This window comes from Nicotiana tomentosiformis, chromosome 9 (genome assembly GCF_000390325.3).
Source record: "Nicotiana tomentosiformis chromosome 9, ASM39032v3, whole genome shotgun sequence".
Classification (NCBI taxonomy): Eukaryota; Viridiplantae; Streptophyta; class Magnoliopsida; order Solanales; family Solanaceae; genus Nicotiana; species Nicotiana tomentosiformis.
Window position 1 is genome coordinate 16,117,744 of NC_090820.1, and position 25,363 is coordinate 16,143,106.

Here is a 25,363-nt window from a genome sequence, read left to right on the forward strand (position 1 = left end):
TGATTTTGGGCCAAAACATGACCATTACATTTTTAAATTTTTTTAAATATTATCCCAAACTTTTATAGTTTGTAAAAGAGCCCACATTTAAATAATCATCTCAATTTCTGCTCTTGTTCTTGCTTCTTTCTTTGTATCTGCTCTCGAAAGAAACTGAGATTGATATCTACTCTGAGGAAGTTGTGACTACCCACTTGCAATTTGTCTTGCAAAAACATGGTTTAACTGACGAAAATTTTTCACCAGCAGTGCCTTTCTTGCTTAACCTCAGCTTTCGCAAGATATTCGTTCATATGACCGAAAAAAATCAAGTCGAATGGTTTAACGACTTAAAGAAAAATTGAGCTAACTGTTATTTTCATTTTATTATGTTGTACTCTAATGCATGAAACGCTGATGCTAATTATTTTAGTTGTACGATGTGGTTTAGGCATGATTGTAATCTGAGTAATGACTTCATATGTTAATATGAGTAATGAAGATTATGTATATACAAGATAACAAGTTTTTTTGTTTGGTGCTATTGGGTATTTGTGATACTTTTTGGAACTTGTGGGTATAAGTCATGTTTCATGTTTTTTCAAATAAAAAGTGAAATATATTTTGAAAAATCATGTCCAAACACATTTTCATCTTCAAATCAATCTTCACCCAAATCAGAATTTTCAAAATAAATTTGAAAATCTATGGCCAAACGCTAGCCAAGTGATTTGAGAAAGTGAACAAAATGGTCATGATTTTATCTTACAATATGATCTCTTAGTCAGAACATGCGCAGTGAGACAAAAATGATTTTCTGATTAATATGCACATCTTCAGTCATCGTCTTACTTTAAAATATTTTGTATACTTCTCCTCTTTTACTTCCTTCTTCCTTTTCCTTTTTTGTTTAGGTGTATTTATGACTTTATTTTTATTTTTCTTTTGTGGACAAGGTAGACCTAAAATTGAAATTGTCTCCAAAGATTGATAATTACTTAGGTCGTTTCCTTTGAAGAAAAATTCTGTGGAATTAGTTACGCTAGGATTCCCAATATTATTTCTTATTAATTGTTTGGTATGTTATATTAATCTTTGAATTATCAATTTTACTGTTTTATCATATGATAACTTATTCTGGGAATTATTTCAACCTCTGGTAAGTTATCCGGATATTATTTTTAATCTTGGGATAACTTATTCCAAAATTAGTAACCAAACAAGTGATAAGGCCGTATAAATTCTTATCTTAGGATTATTTTTGCCTATCTATTGTACCAAACGAATATGTGTATCTAGCATGTGCAGATCAAAAAGGGAATGATGCAATCACTAGAGCCCGAAAGATATTCAGGAACAAATAAATCGTTTTATACTTCAGAAAAAACAAAAAGAAATATTGATCACTTTTGTCTTTATAAAAAAATATTCAAACAGTCTTTCTCTGTCTCAAGAAAAAAAAGAAAATAAAACATAAGAAAATAATACTCTGTTGATATCTTCTTAGTGGTGAACATTTCAATGTACTAAAATTTTATTTGACTTCTTTAGTTATGAATGCTATTAGTCTTCGTGTTCCTCAATTAGCTTTGACAAATTCATATGTTGTAGCTAAGATTATGTACGAAAAGTATAAGGAACATGGCTTCAAATCTTCAACCCAATACAAATCATGTTTGATTAATTATTAAATTGATGAACTGGACACGATAATTTTTAAATATTTTAAACATGACATACTTGTTCAATCAAATCAGGATTAATTTCCTGATTTTGTATTTCAAAGTGGTGCAATTATAGAAATTACAAATTAGATGATCTTAGACAGGAATTTTGGCTGCGGAAGCAGCCATTGGCATACTTTGACGCTTTTTTTCTTAAAATGTTGAATGAAAATTTGATTATCAACTTGTTTCGCCTTTTTTTATTTTTGGATAGTAATAATGAATATGCGATATATTCGAATTTTTTGAACAAATTACTAATTTGATTTCTATTAAAAAATGCTCTATCTACCAAAGTTAAAAGTAAACTCTATACAATAGTTATAAGTCAACAATATTATATGAGAGCGCTGAGATATGAAAAGTATGGTCATACAAAATAAGAAATGATCATATTAGTAATTAGATAGAATGTGCAAATAACATAAAATGAAAAGATTATTGGCACGACGGAGGAAATAAGGTGATGCCGGTTAGTTGGAACTATGTTTGGTCAAGTTAGTACGTTATACATTAACTCTTATGTTTTCCGAATTCCTTTAATTCTATCTGAAATTTATATGCTAGTAAAAATATAGAGAGTTTCTAAACATATTATTAAGATTAAAAATATTTGAAACTTCAACAATATAAAAATTTAAAGTTAACTTGCTACTTATTTCACAGATTTGACACGTTAAAACTCAAATTTACGTTGACTTAAAGAATATCAAGCCAAGAAGCGTTGATAATTCAAAACTTTTTATAACTAAGAAATAATTTAAAAATAATAAGTACTCATTTATTTATTTATTTATTTATTTTAAAAAGAATCAACAAAGCAGTTTGAAATCCGAAAACATTATAATAACCACCTACACTAGGCTAATTTATTACTAAAACAGAATATTAATCTTCTAATTTAGAAAACGAAAAACAATTTTAAACCTCTTTCCTAGAGAATGATCACAATATATTCTTATTTCCTTTATTTTCTTTTTTAAATTATTCCCCAGCATCTAATGTTTTTTGAATAAAGAATTTATCCCAAAAACCAAGAGTAGCCGCCCCTCCACCAAAACCTCAAATAAAGAAATAAAAAACACAAGTATAAATTCATAAATAAAAAATAAAGTTTAAATTTGATGATTATAATGTAAAAAGTATATATTCAGTTATATCATTTACTAAACAATATTTTAATTTATAATCCTATAAATGATAATTAGTCTAGCATCACAACAAATTCACAATAGTATAAGAAATAGGAAACCAAAAAAAAAAAAAAAAAAAAACTAAGAGAAAAAAGGAAGAAAAAGCCACTATTTTTCCAGCTTTTATTTTCTTGTATACCATTTCTCCTATTTCTCCTTCATCATCTTCTTCTCTTTACCCAAATTTCTCTCCCTCTCATTGAATCAATTTTCTTAAATTTTCCACAAATTTCGTTTCCATTAGATTCTCTCTCTCTTATTTCCCATTCTTTTCCCCTTTCCATTTCCCTTTCTATTTCGTCTCTAATTTTTTTTTTCAAGAATCCAAAAACCCACTTAACCTTTTTTATTTCCTCATTTTATCTTCCCAGATTTAGGGTTTCTCTTCAAAGCTATAATTTTTTTTCTTTGCAATTTTCCCCATTCATTGTATTATTTGTTTATTGTTTTTTAATCAAAAAAAGGGGGAGACTTTTGTTGAAAAAAGACTTGTTCCAAGTGTTTTCCATATATATGACTGATATTAGGTATTAGGGTTTTGAAGATTCTTTTTTTTTTTTTCTGGGGTCACCAAAAAGAAGTCATTTTTGGTAATTTCTTTTGGTTTTTTCTGGATCTGAGGGTAATTTCAAGATTTAAAGCTGTTTAGTTGAATTGGGTTTAAGTGAAATCAAGAAAAGATTCAATCTTTGAGTATGGATCATGTGGTGGGTGGCAAGTTTAAGCTAGGCCGAAAGATCGGTAGTGGATCTTTTGGGGAACTTTATTTAGGTAATCTCAATTTGTATTTCTTGATTGCTGTTAATTTCAATTGTAGCTTAACATTTTTTGTTGTGGGGCTTGTGTTGACTTTCAGTTTTTTTTTATATCAGGGGTCAATGTACAAACTGGAGAAGAAGTTGCTGTGAAGCTGGTGAGTATGTTTATTAGAATTAAAGATTGTGCCTTTTCACTGGAATTGAATAAAATTAAAAATGCTGATTTAGCTGAAGCTGGAAACTCAGTAGATAGTTGTGTCAATTGTCTTAAGGTTGAGCTTTTCACTAGAGCTAAGTAAAACTAAAAACAGCATTAAGAAAATTAAAAAAGAATGAGTCTTTTACTAGAAGATGAGAAGATAATTCTTGAGTAATCAGTTGTCAACTAATAAACTTAAAATATCATAGATACACTTTGCTATATTGGCTTTGTTACCGTTCCAAAAAAAAACATTGCTGTTTTGGCTGAATGTTCGAGTGACGTTGCTTATTTGGCCCTTTATTCGGTTAGTCTGCATTTGCTGGGTATAGCTTCTATTTCTGAAGAGTCTAGAATAATTTTGCTTAATTTAGACATATTGGTTTGGTAGGGGACCAAATTGTGATGTATTATAAGACTTCATATGTGGCTTGATTCTTTCACCAAAACATCAATGAGATTTTCTTGCGCTTTCTATGCAGGAATGTGTTTCTAGTGCTACGTTTAGTACTAAAGGTTTTTTCTTTGACACATTAGCTTTATTTTTTGGTTTCCAGGAATCAACTAAAACAAAGCACCCTCAACTTCATTATGAATCAAAGCTGTATATGCTTCTACAAGGAGGAAGTAAGTAATAGCTTCTACCCATGAATATCAATGACTGTTTATATTTTTTTGAGCTGAACTGATCTGGTTTTTCTTTTATCATTTTCTTACTTTAAGCTGGAATTCCACACCTCAAGTGGTTTGGCGTTGAAGGTGAATACAATGCCATGGTTATTGACCTTCTTGGGCCAAGTTTGGAAGACTTGTTTAACTATTGCAATAGGAGGTTCACTTTAAAGACAGTGTTAATGCTGGCAGATCAGTTGGTAAATAATCAAAATTATATATAATGATTAAAGCATAATTATTGTAGCTGGTTGCATAAGACTTGTTCTCCTATGCAGATTAATAGGGTTGAATATATGCACTCGAGAGGATTTCTTCACCGTGACATTAAGCCCGACAACTTCTTAATGGGTTTAGGGCGTAAAGCAAATCAGGTGTGCACTTCATAATATGTTCTCTAAGTGTCCATGTTTGTTCGTGTGGTTTACAACAAAGTTGTATGCTCCTACGTGTTTGGACTGGCTATTCAGGAAAATTCTCCACCCACTTGTCTGGAAACTAGATCGCTTAGGATCTAGGCAAGTTGGTACTTTCTTAGGGTTCTGGAGTTCCACTACACGAATGCTTTTCCAGCATTTGTGGGGCTCGAATGTTCTATCTTGCTTGTTGAGCTTGATCTAGGAACTTTGGAGTAACATCTTTTTGATGTTCCCTTATGTTATCCGGAACTCAAGAAGTCATATTTCTTCTCTCCTCTCTCTCTCTCTCTCACTCTCTAAACTCTAACTCACTCTCATGCTCTCTCTGCCTTTTACTTCTCTTAAAGCTCAATAAAATCTTTCTGATAAATTAAAGCTCAAGAAGACAATTTCTGTGACATGAACCTTTACATTCGTGTCCGAGAAGGGTCTAGCCAACTGGCCAGGAATGCATTTGGTTCAATTTCTAGGAGAAATGCTCAAAATCCAGTTTGTTTTCCAGGTGCATATTTTTTGACGAGCTACACTGAATCATTTTCCTCTCTCTTTAGTGTATGGTTTTCTAATGCAGCGATCAGTGCTTATGCTTGGGAGGTAGAAGTTCTAATTACCAACAAAATTCTGGTAATTAGACACTCGCAATGGAAGGAATTTGCTATCCGGATAGGAGAGGAAGTTCCTCCATACTTTAGTTTATAAAAGTGACATAGCCTTAAAGATATTCCACAATTGTATCTTATATGATGCTATCGAAGATGACTTGACCATCTTGTAATTAGTGGATCAGCAGCTTCTTGTCTCTGTAGTCTGTACCCATTGTGAATCTACGTTAGAAAAAGTTTACAATTTTCATGGAAAAACAATTCCTGTGGCATGAATGCTGCAGCTCTAAATAATTTTGGGTGTTTTCTTTTGCTATAACAGGTATACATCATTGACTACGGTCTTGCCAAGAAGTACAGAGATCTTCAGACGCATAAGCATATACCATACAGGTATAAAATGTGAACCTCTTCTGTTCCTCACAGATCTCCATATGGTCTTTCACTTTTAGAAAATAAAATGCTCCAATTGACTACAAAGTGTTAGAATCAAGGACTTGATAGAAGAAGCCGAAGGTTTTGTTTCCATTTGTCAAAGAGACGGCTTCATTTTGATTCATGTAGTAGTGAGCATTTGATTTTTAGCTCAAGCCCAGTACTGACCTTCCCTGATTTGTTGTGTTTTCTGCAAAGTTCACATTCGCATAAGCTGAGTCAAAGCTACCAATATTGTTTGATTGTACTTCTGTAAATTTTGGCTGAACTGTTTTTCCCCTCCATTCCTTCTTGGACACTTCTTTTATTTTTTCATTTACTGCCCATCCCATCTATATACACTTCCAAGCTTCTCAATAGTTGATGGTTAGACGAAGAAAAACAAATTTGGAGGTTTTCATTCTTATCATGCTTTTCTTTCCTTGACCTTATTTTTATAGGGTTTTGGGTGGACGGATTGGAGTGTATGTGGATTTTTGAATAATTTAGCTTCCTTTGAACAGGGAAAACAAAAACCTCACGGGAACTGCTCGTTATGCTAGCGTTAACACCCATCTTGGAGTTGGTAAGCAAGTTTGATATTGTCTTGGGTACCTACTAGTTTTTTGAATTGAACTTATTAACATAATTCCCTCTCTTCCTTGCATGCAGAACAAAGCAGAAGAGACGATCTGGAGTCTCTCGGTTATGTGCTTATGTATTTCTTGAGAGGAAGGTTTGGGAATTACAGTTTAACGTTAATCTTTTGGCTCCTGTCTTTGGATTTCCATGTGCATTACTTGTTTCTTACAATTAGCATATTTAATTGTCTTTGCTAGTCTGCCGTGGCAAGGTTTGAAAGCTGGCACCAAAAAGCAGAAATATGATAAGATTAGTGAGAAGAAGATGCTTACACCTATAGAGGTAGTGTGACTTTATGTACGTTATACGTTCCATGTAAAATCTTGATATGAGATGTTGCATGTTTGGTCATATAGGAGAGTACTGGGTCTTACAAATATATACCTGCCCTAAATATATGTTCTGTGCATTAAACTGCATAATGACATATTCCATTGGTCTTTGTTAAGCAGGTGCTTTGCAAATCCTATCCCTCAGAATTCATATCATATTTCCATTACTGCCGATCACTACGGTTTGATGACAAGCCAGATTACTCATACCTGAAGAGGCTATTCCGAGACCTTTTTATTAGAGAAGGTACATTTTCTATTTTATGATGCTAGTAGTTTCAGTCATCCGCTCCATCCTTTATATTTTCTCTTCGGTATTTATCATGTGTTTTATTTCAGTAGTCTTATACAAGAAACTTATTTTTATGTGTATTGCAGGTTATCAATTTGACTATGTATTTGACTGGACTATCTTGAAGTATCCACAGATTGGCTCTAGTTCAAGAGGACGAGTCTGTCCCTTTATTCTGCCCTCACTAAAAAATTATCTACTGTCACTTGATTTCTGCGTTATAAAGATACACTAGTCTTACCCTTCTGCTTCTTTTTCAGCAACCTACTGGGAGATTACCTGTGAACCCAGGACCATCTGCTGAAAGAGCAGAAAAGATTCCTGGTACTGTTTTAAGAAACTTTGGCTTAAGAAATTTTGGCTTAAGAAGTAACAGCTTGAATTTCTGATAGTGTGTTAATTGATGTTTAGGCTCATGGTGCTTGTCCTTTGTCTCTGATATAATTTATGCTTTTTGTAAGAATAACCAATTATTGGGAGCAGAATAGCAATATAAGCCTCTTGAATAAGTAGTTTTAGAAGACCGACGTGAAACACATAAAAGCACAAGCGGTGTGGTCATTCACTTGCAGAGGGAGGGAGAGAGATGTATGGTGCTCAAGTATGTGCATTGACTAAAAGTTGGATCTACCCTAGTCAGGGGGAACGTGTGCTCTCTATCTCTAGTCTGTGCACCCCCAACCCCAAACCAAAAAAAGTAACCCGGGTTGAATGTGCACAGCAGAGATGCCTATGCATCGGGTTGTGTTCCATCTTTTGTTAGCTTCCTCACTCCTGGTATCCATCAGACCAAAACTAGTTTGCTGAGTTATCTGGTTGTTGCCTGTGTATCTTTTGAGAGATGAAAATGGGATCTCCGTTGGTAAAACTAGGAAAATTTGACCCAAGAGATGTCAATGCAGTATAGAGTCTCAAGGAAGAGAAATCCTTTTAGTTATTAATATAGAAAACTGTTAACAAATAGTGTTGCATTTATTTTTGTACCATATATATATATATGAAAAATGTGGACAGGGTACGATGAAGTCCATTAGCTTTTCTGGTTACTTAATGAGCTTCTGATATGAGATACTTATCCATAAATTGTAAACTGGAGTAGTGAATGTTCCAACTGACCAAACAGTTGAGAAGTTTATCTCTATTTGAAAAGATTGTAACGAGCTTTCCACTTTTCTTATACCCCCCCCCCCCACCCCCCCACCCCCAAAAAAAAAAAAAAAGAATTTGTTCTGAACAAAATAGGATATATATGAATTAAAGGAGGGTTGGTACCTGTTCGTTTTTATTCTTCTCCTTTTTCTTTTGGTTGAATTTCTGGTATCATGTTACGGATTTGTATTCCGGAAGCTAATTTTTTTATTTGTCTGATCTCTTTTACAGTGAGGCAGGAAATTAAAGATAGGTTTTCTGGTGCTGTTGAGGCGTTTACTAGAAGGAACGTATCTGGAACTGGTTTGCAAGGGGACCATTTGAGACACCACAGATCTTCAGAAGATGTACCATCATCCAAGGATGTGGTAAGTGGCGAATGTGATTATCTTTTATCTGCCTGAAGCCTGTGGGTTCTGTACAATATTTCTGCATCCTCAATTTTGCATGCATCAATTTGTTCCTATGTGGAGCTTTCTTAGTGTTGGAACTGCTGATTGCGGGTTATCTTTTGATGCACTGTTTATATTGTCAGCAAGCTGATACTGAAAGAGGCCGTGTAACTCGGACCGGTAGCACCTCGAGGAGGGCGGCTGTAATGGGAAGCAGCCGACCAAGCTCATCTGGTGAACCCACTGACAATCGCACTGGTCGTTTGGGTTCAAGTAGTGGCCGTATTTCCACTACCCAAAGAGTACAACCTGGATTTGAGTCCAAGTCATCATCTTTTACCCGCGCTACTGCAACAAGAGGCGGTAGGGATGATGCTCTTAGGAGCTTTGAGCTGCTAACTATTGGCACTGGAAGAAGGAAATGAGAGGCTATATGATCTCTAAATCTGCCCCCTCAAGGTACCAAATTTTTTTACCGCTGGCATTTAAGTATTTTCTTATTCTTGATTTTAAGTCCTCTGCTAATTTGAAATTATCTTTACTGGTTTTCGCTGATAGTTGTGCAGCAGATTGAGCAGCTTTCTTTAAGCACTTCCCGACAATCGTGCACTGATTCTTGCAATTGAACAGACTTGCTAAACTTTCAGAGATAGGGGGGCTGTTTCTCTGTTTGTATATTTGAGAATGCCTCTCTAATGTGTGTTGTTGTAGACCGGGATCTGTCTCGAAAATAATAATATTTCACATCTCTGTAAATTGCTTCATGCAGAGATGAGCATAGCTCCTTTTATCTGATGCATGGCTGCTATGTTTGCAAATGGGGAGTTTGTTTAGTGGAAAGTAAATAGTTCATGGTTATGCAGTGTAGTTCCGATTACTTTAGGGGCTACCTCGGTACTTTTTCTTAGTTATGTGGTTCTCGTGTCAAGAAAGATATTCATATACTTTATGTAATGTACCTTATATTTCTTCCTCCAATCTTTCTTCCTCCTTTGTCGTCTTTCCTTAAGCAGAAGGTTTATCAGAAACGGCCTCTCTACTCTCACAAGATAGGGGTAACGTATGCGTACACTCTACCCTCCTCAGGCTGTGGGTGATTTTTTTGTTGTTAAATCTTTCTTCTGATATGACTGTTACTATGAACTTGAGTTGTCACTAATGAATCCAATTTGATTGGCTATGGCTTAATTACACTTCAATAATGCTCTAGTTCTACTAATATGGAACCAAGTATTTGTTATTTTTCTCAAGATACATCGGTTTTAGTATATGATCAGTGGTTAAGACGAATTTGAGCTTATAATTTTGAATCTCTATTTTCATGGACGAGACTAACAAGGTATCTCATTCTATGGAATTTGACTTGATTGTCAAGAATTTACCCTGTTCTTTGAGATGATTTTGACAAAGTATTCAAGATTTGTTAATAGAAGGCATCTAACTTCATATGACGTTATGGTACAATTTATAAGGAAAAGCTCTGACACTTGAAATTTTTGAATGGAAATGAAATTAATCGATCAAGAAAAATGTTACCGAGAGAAAAAAAATTGAGTAGAAGAATATTGAATTAGTATTAATAGTGATTGCCTCGACTTCTAAGGTACAAAAAGATGGGGCTAACATTTTTTTTCAATTGAAATGCGGATTAGTCGGGCCATTTGGCTTCCCAAATAATTTTTAAAAATACCAAAAATCAAATAAGAACAGTGCATTGAATGAAGATGCACTAATTTTGCAATTTACTCATTTTCATATTAATTGAATTGATTTTACTTTCTGCAAGATCTTACCTTATTTTCTTCCCTTTCATTGCTTTCATAAAACAAAAACAGTTTTAATTTTTCATAAATGAGATTCCTAAAGTACCAATATTCACAAAGGTGAAAAATTTAAAGGTGGATTTCTCTTTAATTTTTGTCTAAAAAGGAAAAATAGTCTTTTATATTAATTGCATCAATCATTAATTTTTCTTCTTTTTCCATGAGCCAACTTTGATATAGTTGTTCACTACTACCTTGTGTTCTTGTAATATTGCCTCAATCTAAAGAATGGCTTTGTAAGGACAAGATATAATTAGAGTTTACTCGAAAAATCGGATAACGTTAAATTTAAATATGGTTCTAAGGGTATGCAAATTTCTTTGATATAAATGACAATACAGGTATTTTGCATTGTAAATGGAAAATGATGGAAGGGAGGACTGAAAAATATTAGAAGAACAAGTACGATCAAATCTTGAGGCCCCCCCCCCAATTGTAGTCTATCTCTCCTTTTATAGTAGAGGGTCACTACTTTATTAGTAACAACATAAAATAATACATATAGTGGAGAACCCATGATGGTTTGTCTCTCCTCGATTCTCGCCAAGATTCTCTCCCTTGGTCCGGTTGTAACGGCTCTTGTTTTGCGAGCTCGGCACTGACTCGAGCTTGGTGCTAGATCGAATCCCCGGTCTTAATTCGAGCTCGGTTCTGCCTTGGAGCATCGATATTCGGGGCCCGCGTCGGTCGTCGTTACCCCGTAGTCCGATCCCGATGCGGGTTCGATAATGATATCGAGTTTTGCGGTTGATTGGTCTCATGGCTCGAAGCTCGACGTCTCTACTTCGGCATTTGTCCGAGCTCGCCATGCGGATACTCTTCGATTGAAACGTTATTGTCTCAACCGGTCTTTATGACTGAGAATCGGTTTTGACCGTACACAGATAGTCCCCTCATTTCTCGGAAAGGATGCGGCAAGGAACGATATGATTTCCCTGCGGCTCGATCAATTTTATGCCGACGTTTCTATCGAACCCGATCTCGACGTATGCGATGGCTGTCCCATCGGCTTGGTTTTACCGAGGCATTTAATGTGTGTCAGATGGTGGTCGGCCACCGCTGATACCGAACCATCAGGCCTTAGTCTATAAATAATCTTTCCACACAACTTTTACCATTTTTGCGTCTTCTCTTCCTCCAGACTTTCCTATTTATCCTCTCTACTTTGCTGCTATGAGGCCGTTCATACCATAATTTTGCTGCTGTCCACTTCTGCCCTTGCACTCTTTCCTTTCAAATCAATGGCGAAAACTTCCAAAACTATACCTTAGAAGGAAAATACCTCTTCCTCACGGCTGTCTGATGATAAGGCGCCGGTGGAGCCGTTAGTTCATGACTATGTTCCTGGCCCGTGCATTTTGAAAACCGATTTTAAGGTAGAGAACCCTTCTTCCGTTCCGGGTCGATGTGAACACATATCGATGTATACATGCTCTATAACGGAGGATCACATCGAGGCCGTCCGAAAGGCATCGACCTCCTCTTACGTCGAGCGTGCTTGGCGTGATTTGGCAAAAGGCAGATGGGAGGCCAAGAACCATGGTGAGGTTTGCTTCTTGTTTCCTTCGAAGTATTCTTTGCGTTCTATTCGTTACCAATTTCCTCTTGTGCAGGTGTAACCAGGGATGCCGTTTTGAGGCCTTCGAGCGGCGAGGAAAGAAACAAGTCCCTGGTCCCTAAACAGGGGGAAGATAAGAAGCGAAAAGCTTCCTTTCGGTCAGGGGACCCCAAGCCCAAAACTCGCAGGGTGAAGAGAAAAACAATTGCCCTTTCGATTGACTCGGTCCAGCGACTGAGAGATGAAGAAGAAGAAAATAGCTCCTCGGCTTTGGTAGTTCGGTCTACGGAGGCCATCGAGGTTGCCAGAGCTACCGAGCCGATGGCAGCTGTACCTGTCGAGGTTGTTCCCGAAGACCAGAATATCGACCGGAATACTCCGAGCGATTTGCTCGGGGCTATGACAATGGGTGATTCGCCTTCTCTTCCATCTTTTTCTGAGGAGGCGCTGAAGGAAGCTCGAGAATTGAAGACTCCTGATATCCGCGCAGACTCTGGTGCAGGGGATCCTTTCGGGGATTGTTTTACTGGAGTCGACGATGGTTCCAATATCGGTGACGCTTCTCTTTTATTGGAGGAGGCTCAGCGTTTCATTACTCGGGTAATGATTCTTCCATACTTCGTTTATTTGTTCTTTTCCATACTTGACTTTGTGTTTCTTACTGTGCAGGCCATTGGTAGGTTTCGAGTCGATTTTAGCCATTGTGAGGCCGAGCTCCGGAAGGCCTCAGGTGAGAGAGATGCCCTGCGGTTTCTTTGCAGCCAAAATGACGAGGCTATAAAGGACCTCCAAGCGAATTTGGCTAAGGTCCGTGAAGAAGGGGTCGAGCTTGATAAGCAGGTGAGCCTCATTCTGTTAAAGTATGGGTCTGACTCAATCGTGGAAGTTAACCCTTCGTTGTCTCAGTTGCAGCAAAAGATCGAAAAAATCGGTAACTTCGAGAAGAAGTCAATCAAATCCGAGCTGAATGCAATCGGTGGAAGGAGACCCTCGACCGCCTGGCAGTGGAAAAAGAAACCATCTTAACAAAATTATTATCGGCCGACGTTCAGCTTCGAAGTGTCAAGCAAAAGGGGTCGGTTCAAGCTAAGAATATCGAGGAGCTTGAAACACGACTTGCCGAGGCTAAGGCGGAAGTTGAGTCGTCGAAAGTCTTGGCGGATAAGTCCATTGCTGTATATCGGGCTGATGCTGAGGCTGCTCAGATGGAGGCCCGAGAAGCGGCGAAGACCGCCGATACTCGAGCTCATTGGATTGCCGAACTTGCTAAGTGTAGGTCTCGGAGGGAGACCCTCGAGGAGATTCACGCTCGAGGTTTCGACCTTGCCGAAGAGGTAAAAAAGGCAAAAGAGCTCGAAGCGGAAGCTGAAGCCTTGGCTTCTGACGATGATGATGATGATGGTAGCAAAAGCGGATCCGAGGACAGGGAAGAGCTCGACCCGGAAGCTTAGTTTCTAATTCTTGATGTTTGTACATTAACCTCGTAGGCAAATTTTGTATATATATATGTAATCAGGTCGACTTGTTTTTGTTTTGTGAAGACTTTTAATCGAATGTTGACCTTGTAGTTTCTCTGATCGATCAGATTTGTAGCCCCTGGGTTTGCTTGTTGAGTCGATGATTCAAACTTTTGAAGGAACATAATCCGTAGGCGTAATGTAATGGTTGAGTCAATGTAAATTCAGAGTAAAAGTAGCTTATTAGCTGTCAAGTGAATGTTTTGAACTTAAAATATTGTAGCCCGTAGGCGTAATGGTCGAGTGAGTGCTTGCTCGAACTCATAATAACAGCAGCCCGTAGGCTTAATAATCGAGTGAATGTTTCGAACTTGAGATCATATGGCCCGTAGGCTTAATATTCGAATGATTATTTCGAACTTGGAATGAAAGTAGCCCGTAGGCTTAATGGTCGAGTGAGAGCTTGCTCGAACTCGGAATAACAGCAGCCCGTAGGCTTAATATTTGAGTGAATGTTTCGAACTCGAGATAATATGACCCGTAGGCTTAATTGTCGAGTGGGCGCTTGCTCGAACTCGGAATAACAGTAGCCGGTAGGCTTAATGGTCGAGTGAATGTTTCGAACTCGAGATAACAGTAGCCCGTAGGCTTAATAGTCGAGTGAATGTTTCGAACTCGGGATAACAGTAGCACGTAGGCTTAATGGTCGAGTGAGTGCTTGCTCGAAATCGGAATAACAGTAGCCCGTAGGCTTAATATTCGAGTGAATGTTTCGAACTCGAGATAACAGTAGCCCGTAGGCTTAATGGTCGAGTGAGTGCTTGCTCGAACTCGGAATAACAGTAGCCCGTAGGCTTAATATTCGAATAAATGTTTCAAACTCGGAATATAAGTAGCCCGTAGGCTTGATTGTTGAGTGAATCTTAATTCTGGTTGAGAAATAAATCTCAAGTCATTGCACATGTGTTTATGTTTGGGCCAATCTATATGAGCATGGTTCATTTTGACCATTTGGCTCTTACAATTTTTCCTGTTGTTGTGAGATTAACTTTCTTGTATCTGAACTCGATGTATTTGAGGGCCCTGATGCCCCCCTGGTATTCGAGGTCTGTCGGAAAGAGGCCTCGGATATTGTTGAAAGTGCAGCATGATCGATGGTTGCCTCATTAAAAACCTTGCCGAAAAACCCATTCGGGAGAAAACCGGTCTAAGGGAAAAAGAGTGCAATGCGTGATCTTGATTGAAAGATCTTCTTCAGCTCTCGTTCGGACTTCTGCATGGATTAGTTAGATGAATATGGAAAGGCCGTGCCTTAACAGTAGTACTGTTTTAGATGTGATACATTCCAATTGCTTGATAGCTGTTTGTCGTTTATAATGCCGAGCCTGTATGATCCTTTTCCAACGTTCTCGAGCACCTGGTATGGTCCTTCCCAATTTGGTCCCAATTTTCCTTCGTTTGGATTTCGAGTATTGATGGTGACCTTTCTTAACACTAAGTCCCCGGGCTTGAAATGGCGGAGTTTAGTTCTTCGATTATAGTACCTTTTGATTCGTTGCTTTTGGGCGGCCAGTCGGATGAGGGAAGCTTCTCGTCCTTCGTCCGATAATTCAAGGCCGGTGTTCATGGCCTCGTTATTTGATTCTTCTGTCATGAATCGAAATCTGGGACTAGGTTCACCGACTTCGACTGGTATCAATGCTTCAGAACTATATACTAAGGAGAACGGGGTCACCCCCGTACTGGATCTTGACGTTGTTCGGTATGCCCAAAGGACTTCGGGCAGGATTTCTCTCCATTTTCCTTTCGCGACGTTCAATCTCTTCTTCAGGTTTTAAAGAATAGTCTTGTTCGTTGATTCGGCTTGACCGTTCCCACTGGGGTGGTATGGTGTTGATAATATCCTTCTTATTTTGTGATCTTCGAGGAATTTTGTGATTTTGCCGCCAACGAATTGTTTCCCATTGTCGCATACTATTTCGGCGGGTATCCCGAATCGGCATATGATATGATCCCAAATAAAGTCTATGACTTCTTTCTCTCTTATTTTCTCGAACGCCTGCGCTTCAACCCACTTAGAAAAATAGTCAGTCATAAATAAAATAAATTTGGCTTTACCTGGGGTCGACGGCAGAGGGCCGATGATGTCCATCCCCCATTTCATGAATGGACACGGGGATAGGACCGAGTGAAGTTGCTACCCGGCTTGATGGATCATTGGCTCAAACCTCTGACATTTATCACATTTACGAACAAACTCTTTCGCATCTTTGCCCATATCGATCCAATAATACCCCGTTCTGATCACTTTTCGGACTAATGCATCGGCGCCGGAGTGATTGCCCCAAGTGCCCTCGTGTACTTCCCGGAGGATATAATCGGTATCTCCCGGACCCACACACACCGCCATCGGTCCATCGAATGTTCTTCGATATAGTGTTCCGTCCGCAGCCAACGTAAATCGAGCAGCTTTAGTCCGTAGGGCCCTGGAATCTTTAGGGTATGAAGGGAGCTTTCCGTTTTTAAGTACTCATTATACTTGTTTCTCCAATCCCAGGTTAAGCTAGTAGAATTTATTTCGGCGTGCCCTTCTTCGATTATCGATCTTGAGAGTTGGACGACAGTCCCCGAGCTCAAATCATCTACCTCGACCGATGATCCCAAATTTGCTAGAGCATCGGCCTCATTATTCCGTTCTCGGGGGACATGTAGGGTCCATTGTTTGAAATGGTGTAAGGTGATAAGCAGTTTGTCCAGATACCTTTGCATCCTACCTTCTCTGACTTCGAAGGTTTTGTTTACTTGACTCACCACCAGCAAAGAGTCACAGTGCGCCTCAATGACTTCTGCTCCCACGTTTCTAGCTAGTTCGAGACCTGCAATCGTGGCTTCATACTCGGCCTCGTTGTTAGTTAACTGATAGTTTTAATGGCTTGCCTAATAATGTTACCCGTGGGGGGTTTTAAAACTATGCCTAACCCGGACCCCTTTATATTCAAAGCACCATCCGTAAAAAGGATCCATTCCCCGGACGATATATCTGATTTCGAAAGGAGTTCCCTTTCGACTTCGGGTATGAGGGTTGGCGTGAAGTCGGCCACGAAGTCTGCCAAAATTTGAGACTTGATGGCCGTGCGGGATTGATATTTGATATCGTACCCACTGAGTTCGATGGCCCATTTGGCCAATCGACCTGATAGTTCGGGCCTATGTAGGATATTTCGGAGTGGGTAGGTGGTTAATACGCTTATGGGGTGACATTGGAAATACGGCCTTAACTTTCTAGATGCGCTTACCAGGGCAAATGCCAATTTTTCTAAGTGAGGATATCTAGTTTCCGCTTCTCCTAAGGTCCGACTCACGTAATAAACGGGAAATTACGTACCTTGCTCTTCTCGAACTAGGACGCTGCTTACGGCGACTTCCGATACCGCCAAGTACAGGTAGAGCTGCTCGTCCGCTTTCGGAGTATGAATCAGTGGTGGGCTCGAGAGGTATCGTTTCAATTCCTGTAACGCTTGTTGGCATTCCGGCGTCCAGGCGAAGTCGTTCTTCTTTTTGAGTAGGGAGAAAAATTTGTGACTTCGATCCGATGACCTTGAAATGAACCGGCCTAAGGCTGCAATTCTCCCTGTTAACCTTTGTACAGCTTTCACGCTGTCCACGATGGTGATGTCTTCGATGGCCTTGATTTTGTCGGGGTTGATTTCAATTCCCCGATTTGAGACCATAACGCCGAGGAACTTGCCCGAACCGACCCCAAAAGCACATTTTTTGGGGTTGAGCTTCATGTTGAATTTTCTCAGAATCTTGAACGTTTCCTGCAAATGGGCCAAATGGTCCTCTGCATGCAGGGACTTAACTAGCATGTCATCAATATAAACTTCCATCGTTTTACCTATTTGTTCTTCGAACATTCTGTTTACTAGGCGTTGATAAGTAGCTCCTGCATTTTTTAGCCCGAAAGGCATTACGTTATAACAATATATTCCATATCGGGTCACAAATGAAGTCTTTTCCCGATCGTCCGGATTCATCTGAATTTGATTATATCCGGAATAGGCATCGAGAAAGGTGAAAATCTCGTGGTCAGTCGTGGCATCGATCATACGATCGATGTTGGGCAGTGGGAAGGAATCTTTGGGGCATGCTTTGTTCAAATCCTTATAGTCCACACACATTGTAAGTTTGTTTCCTTTTTTAGGTACAACAACCACATTGGCTAACCATTCGGGGTATTTTACTTCCCGAATGGACCCTATCTTGAGCAGTTTAGTTACCTCGTCCTTTATGAATGCGTGCTTTTCCTCGGATAGGGGCCTTCTTTTTTGCTTCACCAGTCTGAACATAGAGTTCAAGCTTAGCTGGTGCGCCGTTATATCCGGCGGGATCCCTATTATATCTAGATGGGACCAGGCAAAACAATCAATATTATTGATAAGAAATTGAATGAGTTTCTTCCTGAGTTCAGGGCTCAAACCCGTTCCCAGGTATACCTTTTGTTCGGGTCGGTGTTCGATCAGTACGATCTGCTCTAGTTCCTCAATTGTTGATTTGGTGGCATCGAAATCATCGGGGGTTACGAAGGATCGAGGGATCCATCGATCATCATCGTCTTCTTCAACGTTTTGCTTACCTGGTCGGGTCGAAGCCGATGTCCGTGATTGCTATTTGGCGCTCAGCTTTGAACCTGATCCTTTCATTAGTGAAGGTGAGTATATTGATTTTGCTTCTTCGACGGAGAACATTTCCTTTGCGGCCGATTGTTCCCCGTACACTATTTTGATACCTTCCGATGTTGGGAATTTGAGGACCTGGTGTAGGGTCGAGGGCACGGCTCTCATGTTGTGGATCCACGGCCTTCCGAAGAGGGTGTTATATCTCATATCACCTTCGATTATGTGAAACTTTGTTTGCTGGATGGTTCCGGCTACGTTTATCGGTAGGGTGATCTCGCCTTTAGTGGTTTCACATGCCATATTAAATCCGTTTAGAACCAGAGTTGCGGGTACGACCTGATCCTGCAGGCCGAGCTATTCTATGACCCTCGATCTGATGATATTGGCCGAGCTACCTGGATCAATCAACACACGCTTAATCTTAGCTTTATTAATGAGTACGGATATTACCAGCGCGTCGTTATGGGGTTGGATGATTCCCTCTGTATCTTCATCACTGAAGGATAAAGTCCATGCGGGTGCATGATCTTGGGTTCGAGATCACTTCACAATTGACGTTTTAGCGTGTTTAAGCATCGGTCCCTAGGGGGCATCGACGCCGCCGACGATCATGTGAATGACGTGTTGCGGTTTTTCTGGCTCGTTTCGCTTACCGAATTCCTTGTCTCTAAAATGGTTCTTCGCCCTATCGCTCAGAAATTCCCAAAGGTGCCCTTTATTAAATAAGTGGGCCACTTCCTCTCTTAGTTGCCTGCAACCTTCCGTTTTATGACCATGGGTGCCATGATATTCGCACATTTGATTGGGATTGCTTTGGGCAGGATCGGCTTGCTTGGGTCAAGGCCATCTGGTGTCTTTGATACGTCCGATGGCCGATACGATGGCGGATGTACCAATGTTGAAATTATACTCCGATAGTCGAGGGATTTCTATAGGATCCGTATATTTATCGAATCCGCTCTTGCTCATAAGTCCCCGAGAATTTTACCCCCGATCAATCCTTCGGTTGTTCTGAACCGTGTCACGTGCTGAACTGTTATTCATCCGATCTGTGCCGTACGGTTGGTATTGATCTCTGTTCGACCTTTGCTCTCTGTTGGCTTCCCTTTGATTTTTAGTGGTTGTGTGGTTCTGTCGTGCGGGCCCATATGGAACTCCCAATTGATCGTCTTCGACCCTGATTTTTGATTGGTACCGGTTGTGTACATCTGCCCAAGTTATTGCAGGGTACTCGATCAAATTTTATTTCAGCTGACGTGACGCTGTCGATCTTAGCCCGTTCAGTCCTTGGGTGAAAGCTTGTACGGCCCAATCGTCTGTGACCGGTGGCAAGTCCATACATTCTATTTGAAATCGGGATACGAATTCCCTCAGCATCTCGTTACCCCTTTGCTTTACTTTGAAGAGGTCCGATTTTCTTGTTGCAACCTTTATGGCACCAGCATGTGCTTTTACGAACGAGTCTGCTAACATGGCGAAAGAATCAATGGAATTCGGCGGTAAGTTGTGATACCAATCGCTCCTTTTGCGAGGGTCTCTCCGAACTTTTTCAACAACACGAATTCGATTTCATCATCCTCTAAATCGTTGCCTTTAATGGCGCATGTGTAGGAGGTGACGTGTTCGTTAGGATCGGTCGTACCGTTATATTTGGGAATTTCGGGCATACGGAATTTTTTGGGGATTGGTTTTGGGGCCGCGCTCGAGGGAAAAGGCTTTTGTATGAATTTTTTCAAATCGAGCCCTTTTATCATTGGCGGAGTCCCCGGAATTTGATCGACCCTGGCGTTATACGTTTCCACTTTTTTGTCGTTGGCTTCGACTCGCTTCGTGAGTTCCTCGAGCAATTTAGCAATTTCAGGAGCAATCCCCGATTCCCGCTCGTTTGATTTCACTACGGCGGGTTCCGTTCTGGGTGTGACTTCCCGAAGAAGCGGATTGGAGTTCGGCCCGCTTTGCGTATGGGTTCGGCTCTGCAACTGAGCTATTGCTGCTTGTTGGGCCTGCAATATTTCGAAAATCATACGCAAGCTGACCCCGATTTCCCCCGTGCTGTAGGTGTCTCGGGCTATAGATCGAGCACCGCCCTGAACGCTCCTCTCTGGTTCAGAACGCTGATTCGCTTCTAGAGCTATTTGCGAATTGATATCCAGTGGTACTTCGGCTCGAATTTCTGGTTCTTCGATTCGAGCCTCGTTACCGTTGTTAGGTAGCCTTTCGCCCCCGGGTACCAAGTTGTTGGTTTCATCTTGAAGGCCGGCTTCGAGGTCGATAGGTAGAGCCATGGCTGATTCGAAGTTGTAAGCTGGAGCGTACTGTAGATTTATATCAGACAATCACCGTTACCCTTAGCCCCACGGTGGGTGCCAAACTGTTTACTCGAAAAATCAGATAACGTTAAATTTAAATATGGTTCTAAGGGTATGCAAATTTCTTTGATATAAATGACAATACAGGTATTTTGCATTGTAAATGGAAAATGATGGAAGGGAGGACTGAAAAATATTAGAAGAACAAGTACAATCAAATCTTGAGGGCCCCTCCCCCCTCCCCCCCCTATTGCAGTCTATCTCTCCTTTTATAGTAGAGGGTCATTACTTTATTAGTAACAATATAAAATAATACATATAGTGGAGAACCCATGATGGTTTGTCTCTCCCTCGATTCTCGCCAAGATTCTCTCCCTTGGTGCGGTTGTAACGGCTCTTGTCTTGCGAGCTCGGCACTGACTCGAGCTTGGTGCTAAATCGAATCCCCGGTCTTAATTGGAGCTCGGTTCTGCCTTGGAGTATCGATATTCGGGGCCCGCGCCGGTCGTCGTTACCCCGTAGTCCGATCCCGATGCGGGTTCGATAATGATATCGAGTTTTGTGGTTGATTGGTCTCATGGCTCGAAGCTCGACGTCTCTACTTCGGCATTCGTCCGAGCTCGCCATGCGGATACCCTTCGATTGAAAAGTTATTGTCTCGACCGGTCTTTATGACTGAGAATCGGTTTTGACCGTACACAAGAGTAATAGATTATCTAATTCCACAATTAATTGCTGAGACCAGTTAATGTTATTTCCAGTTTACACAATCATAAGTGATTATAATAATATAACTTACAAGTAAGTAAATTGAAGCTTGTCCAAAATATCATAATGCAGTCTGATTTGTTTGACATAAAGGTAATCATAAAATTTACTAGGATCCACTCTGTGATTACATCAATTTGGTGAGTCTTATTCAAAAGAAATCAGATTGCTGCAATTTGTTAAACAAAAAATAAGTTATTGATTTATGCTAGTTGGACAAAATTACACCTCGGATTTGAAAAAATCATAACGGGAATTTACTTTGAAATTTAAATTTATAAATTTGTCGTATTAAATATAGTTGGCTAAACGACGAGTCTGTTGTAATCTAAGAATGCGATTATTGACTTAGAGATAAAACAGAAATCTATTACATCAGGTTAGTTAAATGTAAACAAAAAAAACAAATCCCAAAATAAGAAAAACATTAGTTTTTAAATTTTATTTTGTGAAGTTGTCACACATTGTTACAATATTGAACTTACCATTAGAAATCTGGAACAAAAATAAATAAAGGGCAAGATTACACACTGAGTAGCCTATAAAATCTCTTCACATTTTACAAAAAATATTGTGCAAAGTCAGTATTTTCTCTATCATTGTTTCTTCGGAGAGATCTTTCTTTAGAAAACTTTGTCATTCATTTTTCAACATGCATAACACAAATCCTTCTCCTCCTCCAATTTTAATACCTTGCCGTGTACTACTTCGTTGCCCTTTGTGTTATGGCATTTTTCGTACTCATTTTGACTTTATGAATCATTTACAATTTCACCCGTTATCTTCCGAGCAAGATGTCATTCTACGTTCTGGTGTAGATGCGGCCGCTCTTCCTTTACCAAATCATTCGCCACCAACTCAACCTGCGCCATCACAACATGCAAGTTCAAGAAGAAATAACGAATGTACTGTTCTACCAGCAACATCATCGTCGAATCGTTCCCACCCTACTACTGAAAGGCAACAAATGGCAAGAAGAAATAGAGGTAGAGCTCCAAATACAAGATTTCTTGATTTAAATGTGACTCATGATGGTACAAGACCATTGATAGATCAGTTGGATGTTCCCATTTCATCAAATGCAGTTGCATTAGATGAAGAACCAAATGGTTTGGACTTGAGCTTGAGGCTTTAGATCAAAAAGTATATGGATCTTCTTTGTTGGAGTCTTTTGTTTTATTTTAGTTGGTCAGATAGTGGTGTGTCTAAAAGTATGCTAAGGTTGGAGACTTCTGTTTTGTTTTATTTTATTTTTGAATTTATTTTATTTTGGGCTGATAGGGTGTGTCTAAAACTGTGTAAGGTTGGAGTTTTTATTTTATTTATAAAATATTTGTTTGATTTAAATAATCCTATCCCATTTGTTTTCATTCAATTTTCAATTTTCTTGTCGAAAATTATAAAAAAAATTGCTATTGTTCAAATTGCAATGGATTTCACGAATTATTACTGGATTTTGCCTATTATAATATTATATCTTCAAAATTATTTTTTATGTTAAGATAATTGAACTATGTGTAATTTAGTAAGAAAATACAAATGACGGGAATGTCAGATTTCAGATTTATGTATGTATATCACTCGTCATATCGATATTTTTTTCACCCTGTAAATTTCAAGTCAGAAAATAAACTTTCAATCTTTATGGACCTTCAAAATTATCCTTGTCGTGAAGCCAAACACGGACATGTACCCAGGGGCGGAGCTAGAAGCCCGTTTATGTGTTCGATCGAACCCAATAATGTTTTGCTCAAACAATATATTTGTCTTACAATTTTATTCAAATATGTATAAATATTAAATTTAAAACACAGTTATTAACACTTGAAGTTGTCGTTTTAAAATTCAAAACTCATAAAGTTGAAATCCTGGCTCTACCTCTATATGTTCCACTTGAACAACTCAAACTGATACGTTAAAAGAGGCAAAGAAAATAATTTTCGAAGCTATAACGCGAAAACAAAAAAATAAATAATTAAATAGTTATTCACGAGTATCAACAACGGAGATTTCAAGTGTAGCTTGATTGAATTAAATTAAAGTAAGAATGGTGCTAACTTGAATTGAATTACAGTAAGAATGGCGTAACGCAGAGGGAGCTAGTCCTATCTTTACTCCATAAATCTTAGAATCGTATTATGTATATTTGTCCAAGATAGTCCTGTATTTGACTTAGATTTTAAATATTACCAAATATAATCTCTAGATTTTATTTAATAAAGATCGTTAAAGATTGAATAGCGACACGAGATCCTGAACTTTAGTTTGTCCTAATACAAAATATATAATCTCTAGATTTTATTTTATGAAGACCGTTAAATATTTGATGGTGACATGAGATACTAAACTGAAGTTGGTCCTAATACAAAATATATATTCTCTAGATTTGTTTTATGAAGACTATTAAAGATTGAATGGCGACACGAGATACCAAACTAAAGTTGATCCTAACACAAAATATATAATCTCTAGATTTTGTCTTATTAAGACCGTTAAAGATTGGATTGTGACGCGAGACACTGAACTGGAGTTGGTCCTAATATAAAATAAAATATGCCAAATACTTATTCTATTTTATTTTATTTGAAGTATTTGATTGAGCACTAAGTTTTAAAAAAGAAATTTTAAAACTGAAAATCTAACCTTAATTCAAGGGGCACTTATGCCTTTTTTTCTTATACTAATTTCTCGACACGTGTATAGTACGCTAATTATACTGGCATTTTCAATTAATATAAATGATATTAGAAATATATATGTGTGACAAGTTACACTAAATTTGAAGGAAGAAATGCAAGTTCAAACGAACGGTGAACCAATTTGGCCGACTTGATTCTTGAACGTAAAGTAATTAGGGCATCGTTTGAACATATGAAGTTGAAAATTTTAGTTACTTAGATACAACGTGTACTGAAATTAATTATGATATTATTTGGTACAAACATGCGATAAGATTGTCTCACTTAGCTAATACTGTTTTATAAATGATGTTGTTAAGGTATTACCATTCTGATGTTTGTCATAACTAGAACTTTTGTTATGGCCATTGATATCGCTCTTGAAAGTAAAACACAGTTATCCATGTGAGAGAATATGTTGCGAAAAAATACAAGCCAACAATGAAAAATATTTTGACCTTCTGCTTTATTTATTATCATTGCTTTCAAATGAATTTGATGAGAGCATATCTTCATGTATGGGCGGTGAAGGTTCAATTATAGATATAAATAAACATTAAGATGAACCATTAACTACTTTCATTCAGGTTGTGAAATGAAACAAATATATTATCTTCAGACAGTAACGAGAAAAAGAATAAAATTATTCAGGTTTAAATTTAATATACATATTTTAAAATTTGACAATGAGTTTGATACTAATACATGTTAGGAAATAATCTCTCAAAGCATCATATAATAGAGACAATAAAATCCGCAATTTATTGTTTATTCTAAATAGTTTTTCAACTTTAAGAGTTGTTAGTATGCTAGTTTGGAGAATAAAATAAAAAATTTAAGTTTATTATGCTGAACTGAAGCCAAGCTCAATACCAACAACGGTAAAAAGAAAAGAATCGAAAAATAATTATGGAATCGAACATTTGTTCAACGTTGTTGCAAAAGTTACAAATCATAAATAATGTTAGACGGTTCAACTCTTAAATTCCAAGGTGCAAAATAATTTTATCGATTTGATTTATTTATGATAATAACTCTCGAAAGTTATATATGACAAGGAGCAACTTATTACTACAACAGTCACAAAGAGCAATAGAAAAAGAAATAAACTTTCCTACTTTGACACCTACAAATTGATTATGTATTGTAGATGGAATGATATATATCAAATAAAATAACCAATGTTCTTATATAGGAAAAAAAAATGCGATTAATAATAGATTGTCAGAAAGAAGAGAAAGGGGTAATTAATGTTACACATTATTGTAAACTTTTATATTTTGAAACAAAAGAAGTCAAAAAGCATACATAAATAAATGTTATT

At 38.2% G+C, this 25,363-nt stretch overlaps 1 protein-coding gene across 2 annotated transcripts; it reads left to right on the plus strand.

Moving 5' to 3' along the window:
• Positions 1–3,049: 3,049 nt before the first annotated feature.
• LOC104093839 (casein kinase 1-like protein 10) lies at positions 3,050–9,745 on the plus strand. Of its 2 annotated transcripts, XM_009599653.4 has the most exons (16): positions 3,050–3,667; positions 3,769–3,809; positions 4,411–4,480; positions 4,577–4,725; positions 4,804–4,899; positions 5,372–5,446; positions 5,869–5,939; positions 6,485–6,546; positions 6,633–6,696; positions 6,800–6,884; positions 7,055–7,181; positions 7,313–7,386; positions 7,487–7,550; positions 8,607–8,743; positions 8,911–9,226; positions 9,326–9,745. In XM_009599653.4, the coding sequence occupies exons 1-15, from the start codon at positions 3,592–3,594 to the stop codon at positions 9,190–9,192; spliced, it is 1,473 nt and encodes a 490-aa protein (XP_009597948.1). In that variant the 5' UTR covers positions 3,050–3,591; the 3' UTR covers positions 9,193–9,226; positions 9,326–9,745. The 2 variants fall into 2 exon arrangements, with proteins under 2 accessions (XP_009597948.1, XP_009597949.1); XM_009599654.4 differs by lacking the exon at positions 5,372–5,446.
• Positions 9,746–25,363: the final 15,618 nt, after the last annotated feature.

Excerpts from the sequence above, each read along its gene's own strand:
- LOC104093839 (XM_009599653.4), top strand. The coding sequence starts at position 3,592 with ATGGATCATGTGGTGGGTGGCAAGTTTAAGCTAGGCCGAAAGATCGGT. Across the intron at positions 6,547-6,632 it reads TAACACCCATCTTGGAGTTG|AACAAAGCAGAAGAGACGAT; the intron begins GTAAGCAAGTTT and ends CCTTGCATGCAG. Across the intron at positions 7,182-7,312 it reads AGACCTTTTTATTAGAGAAG|GTTATCAATTTGACTATGTA; the intron begins GTACATTTTCTA and ends TGTGTATTGCAG.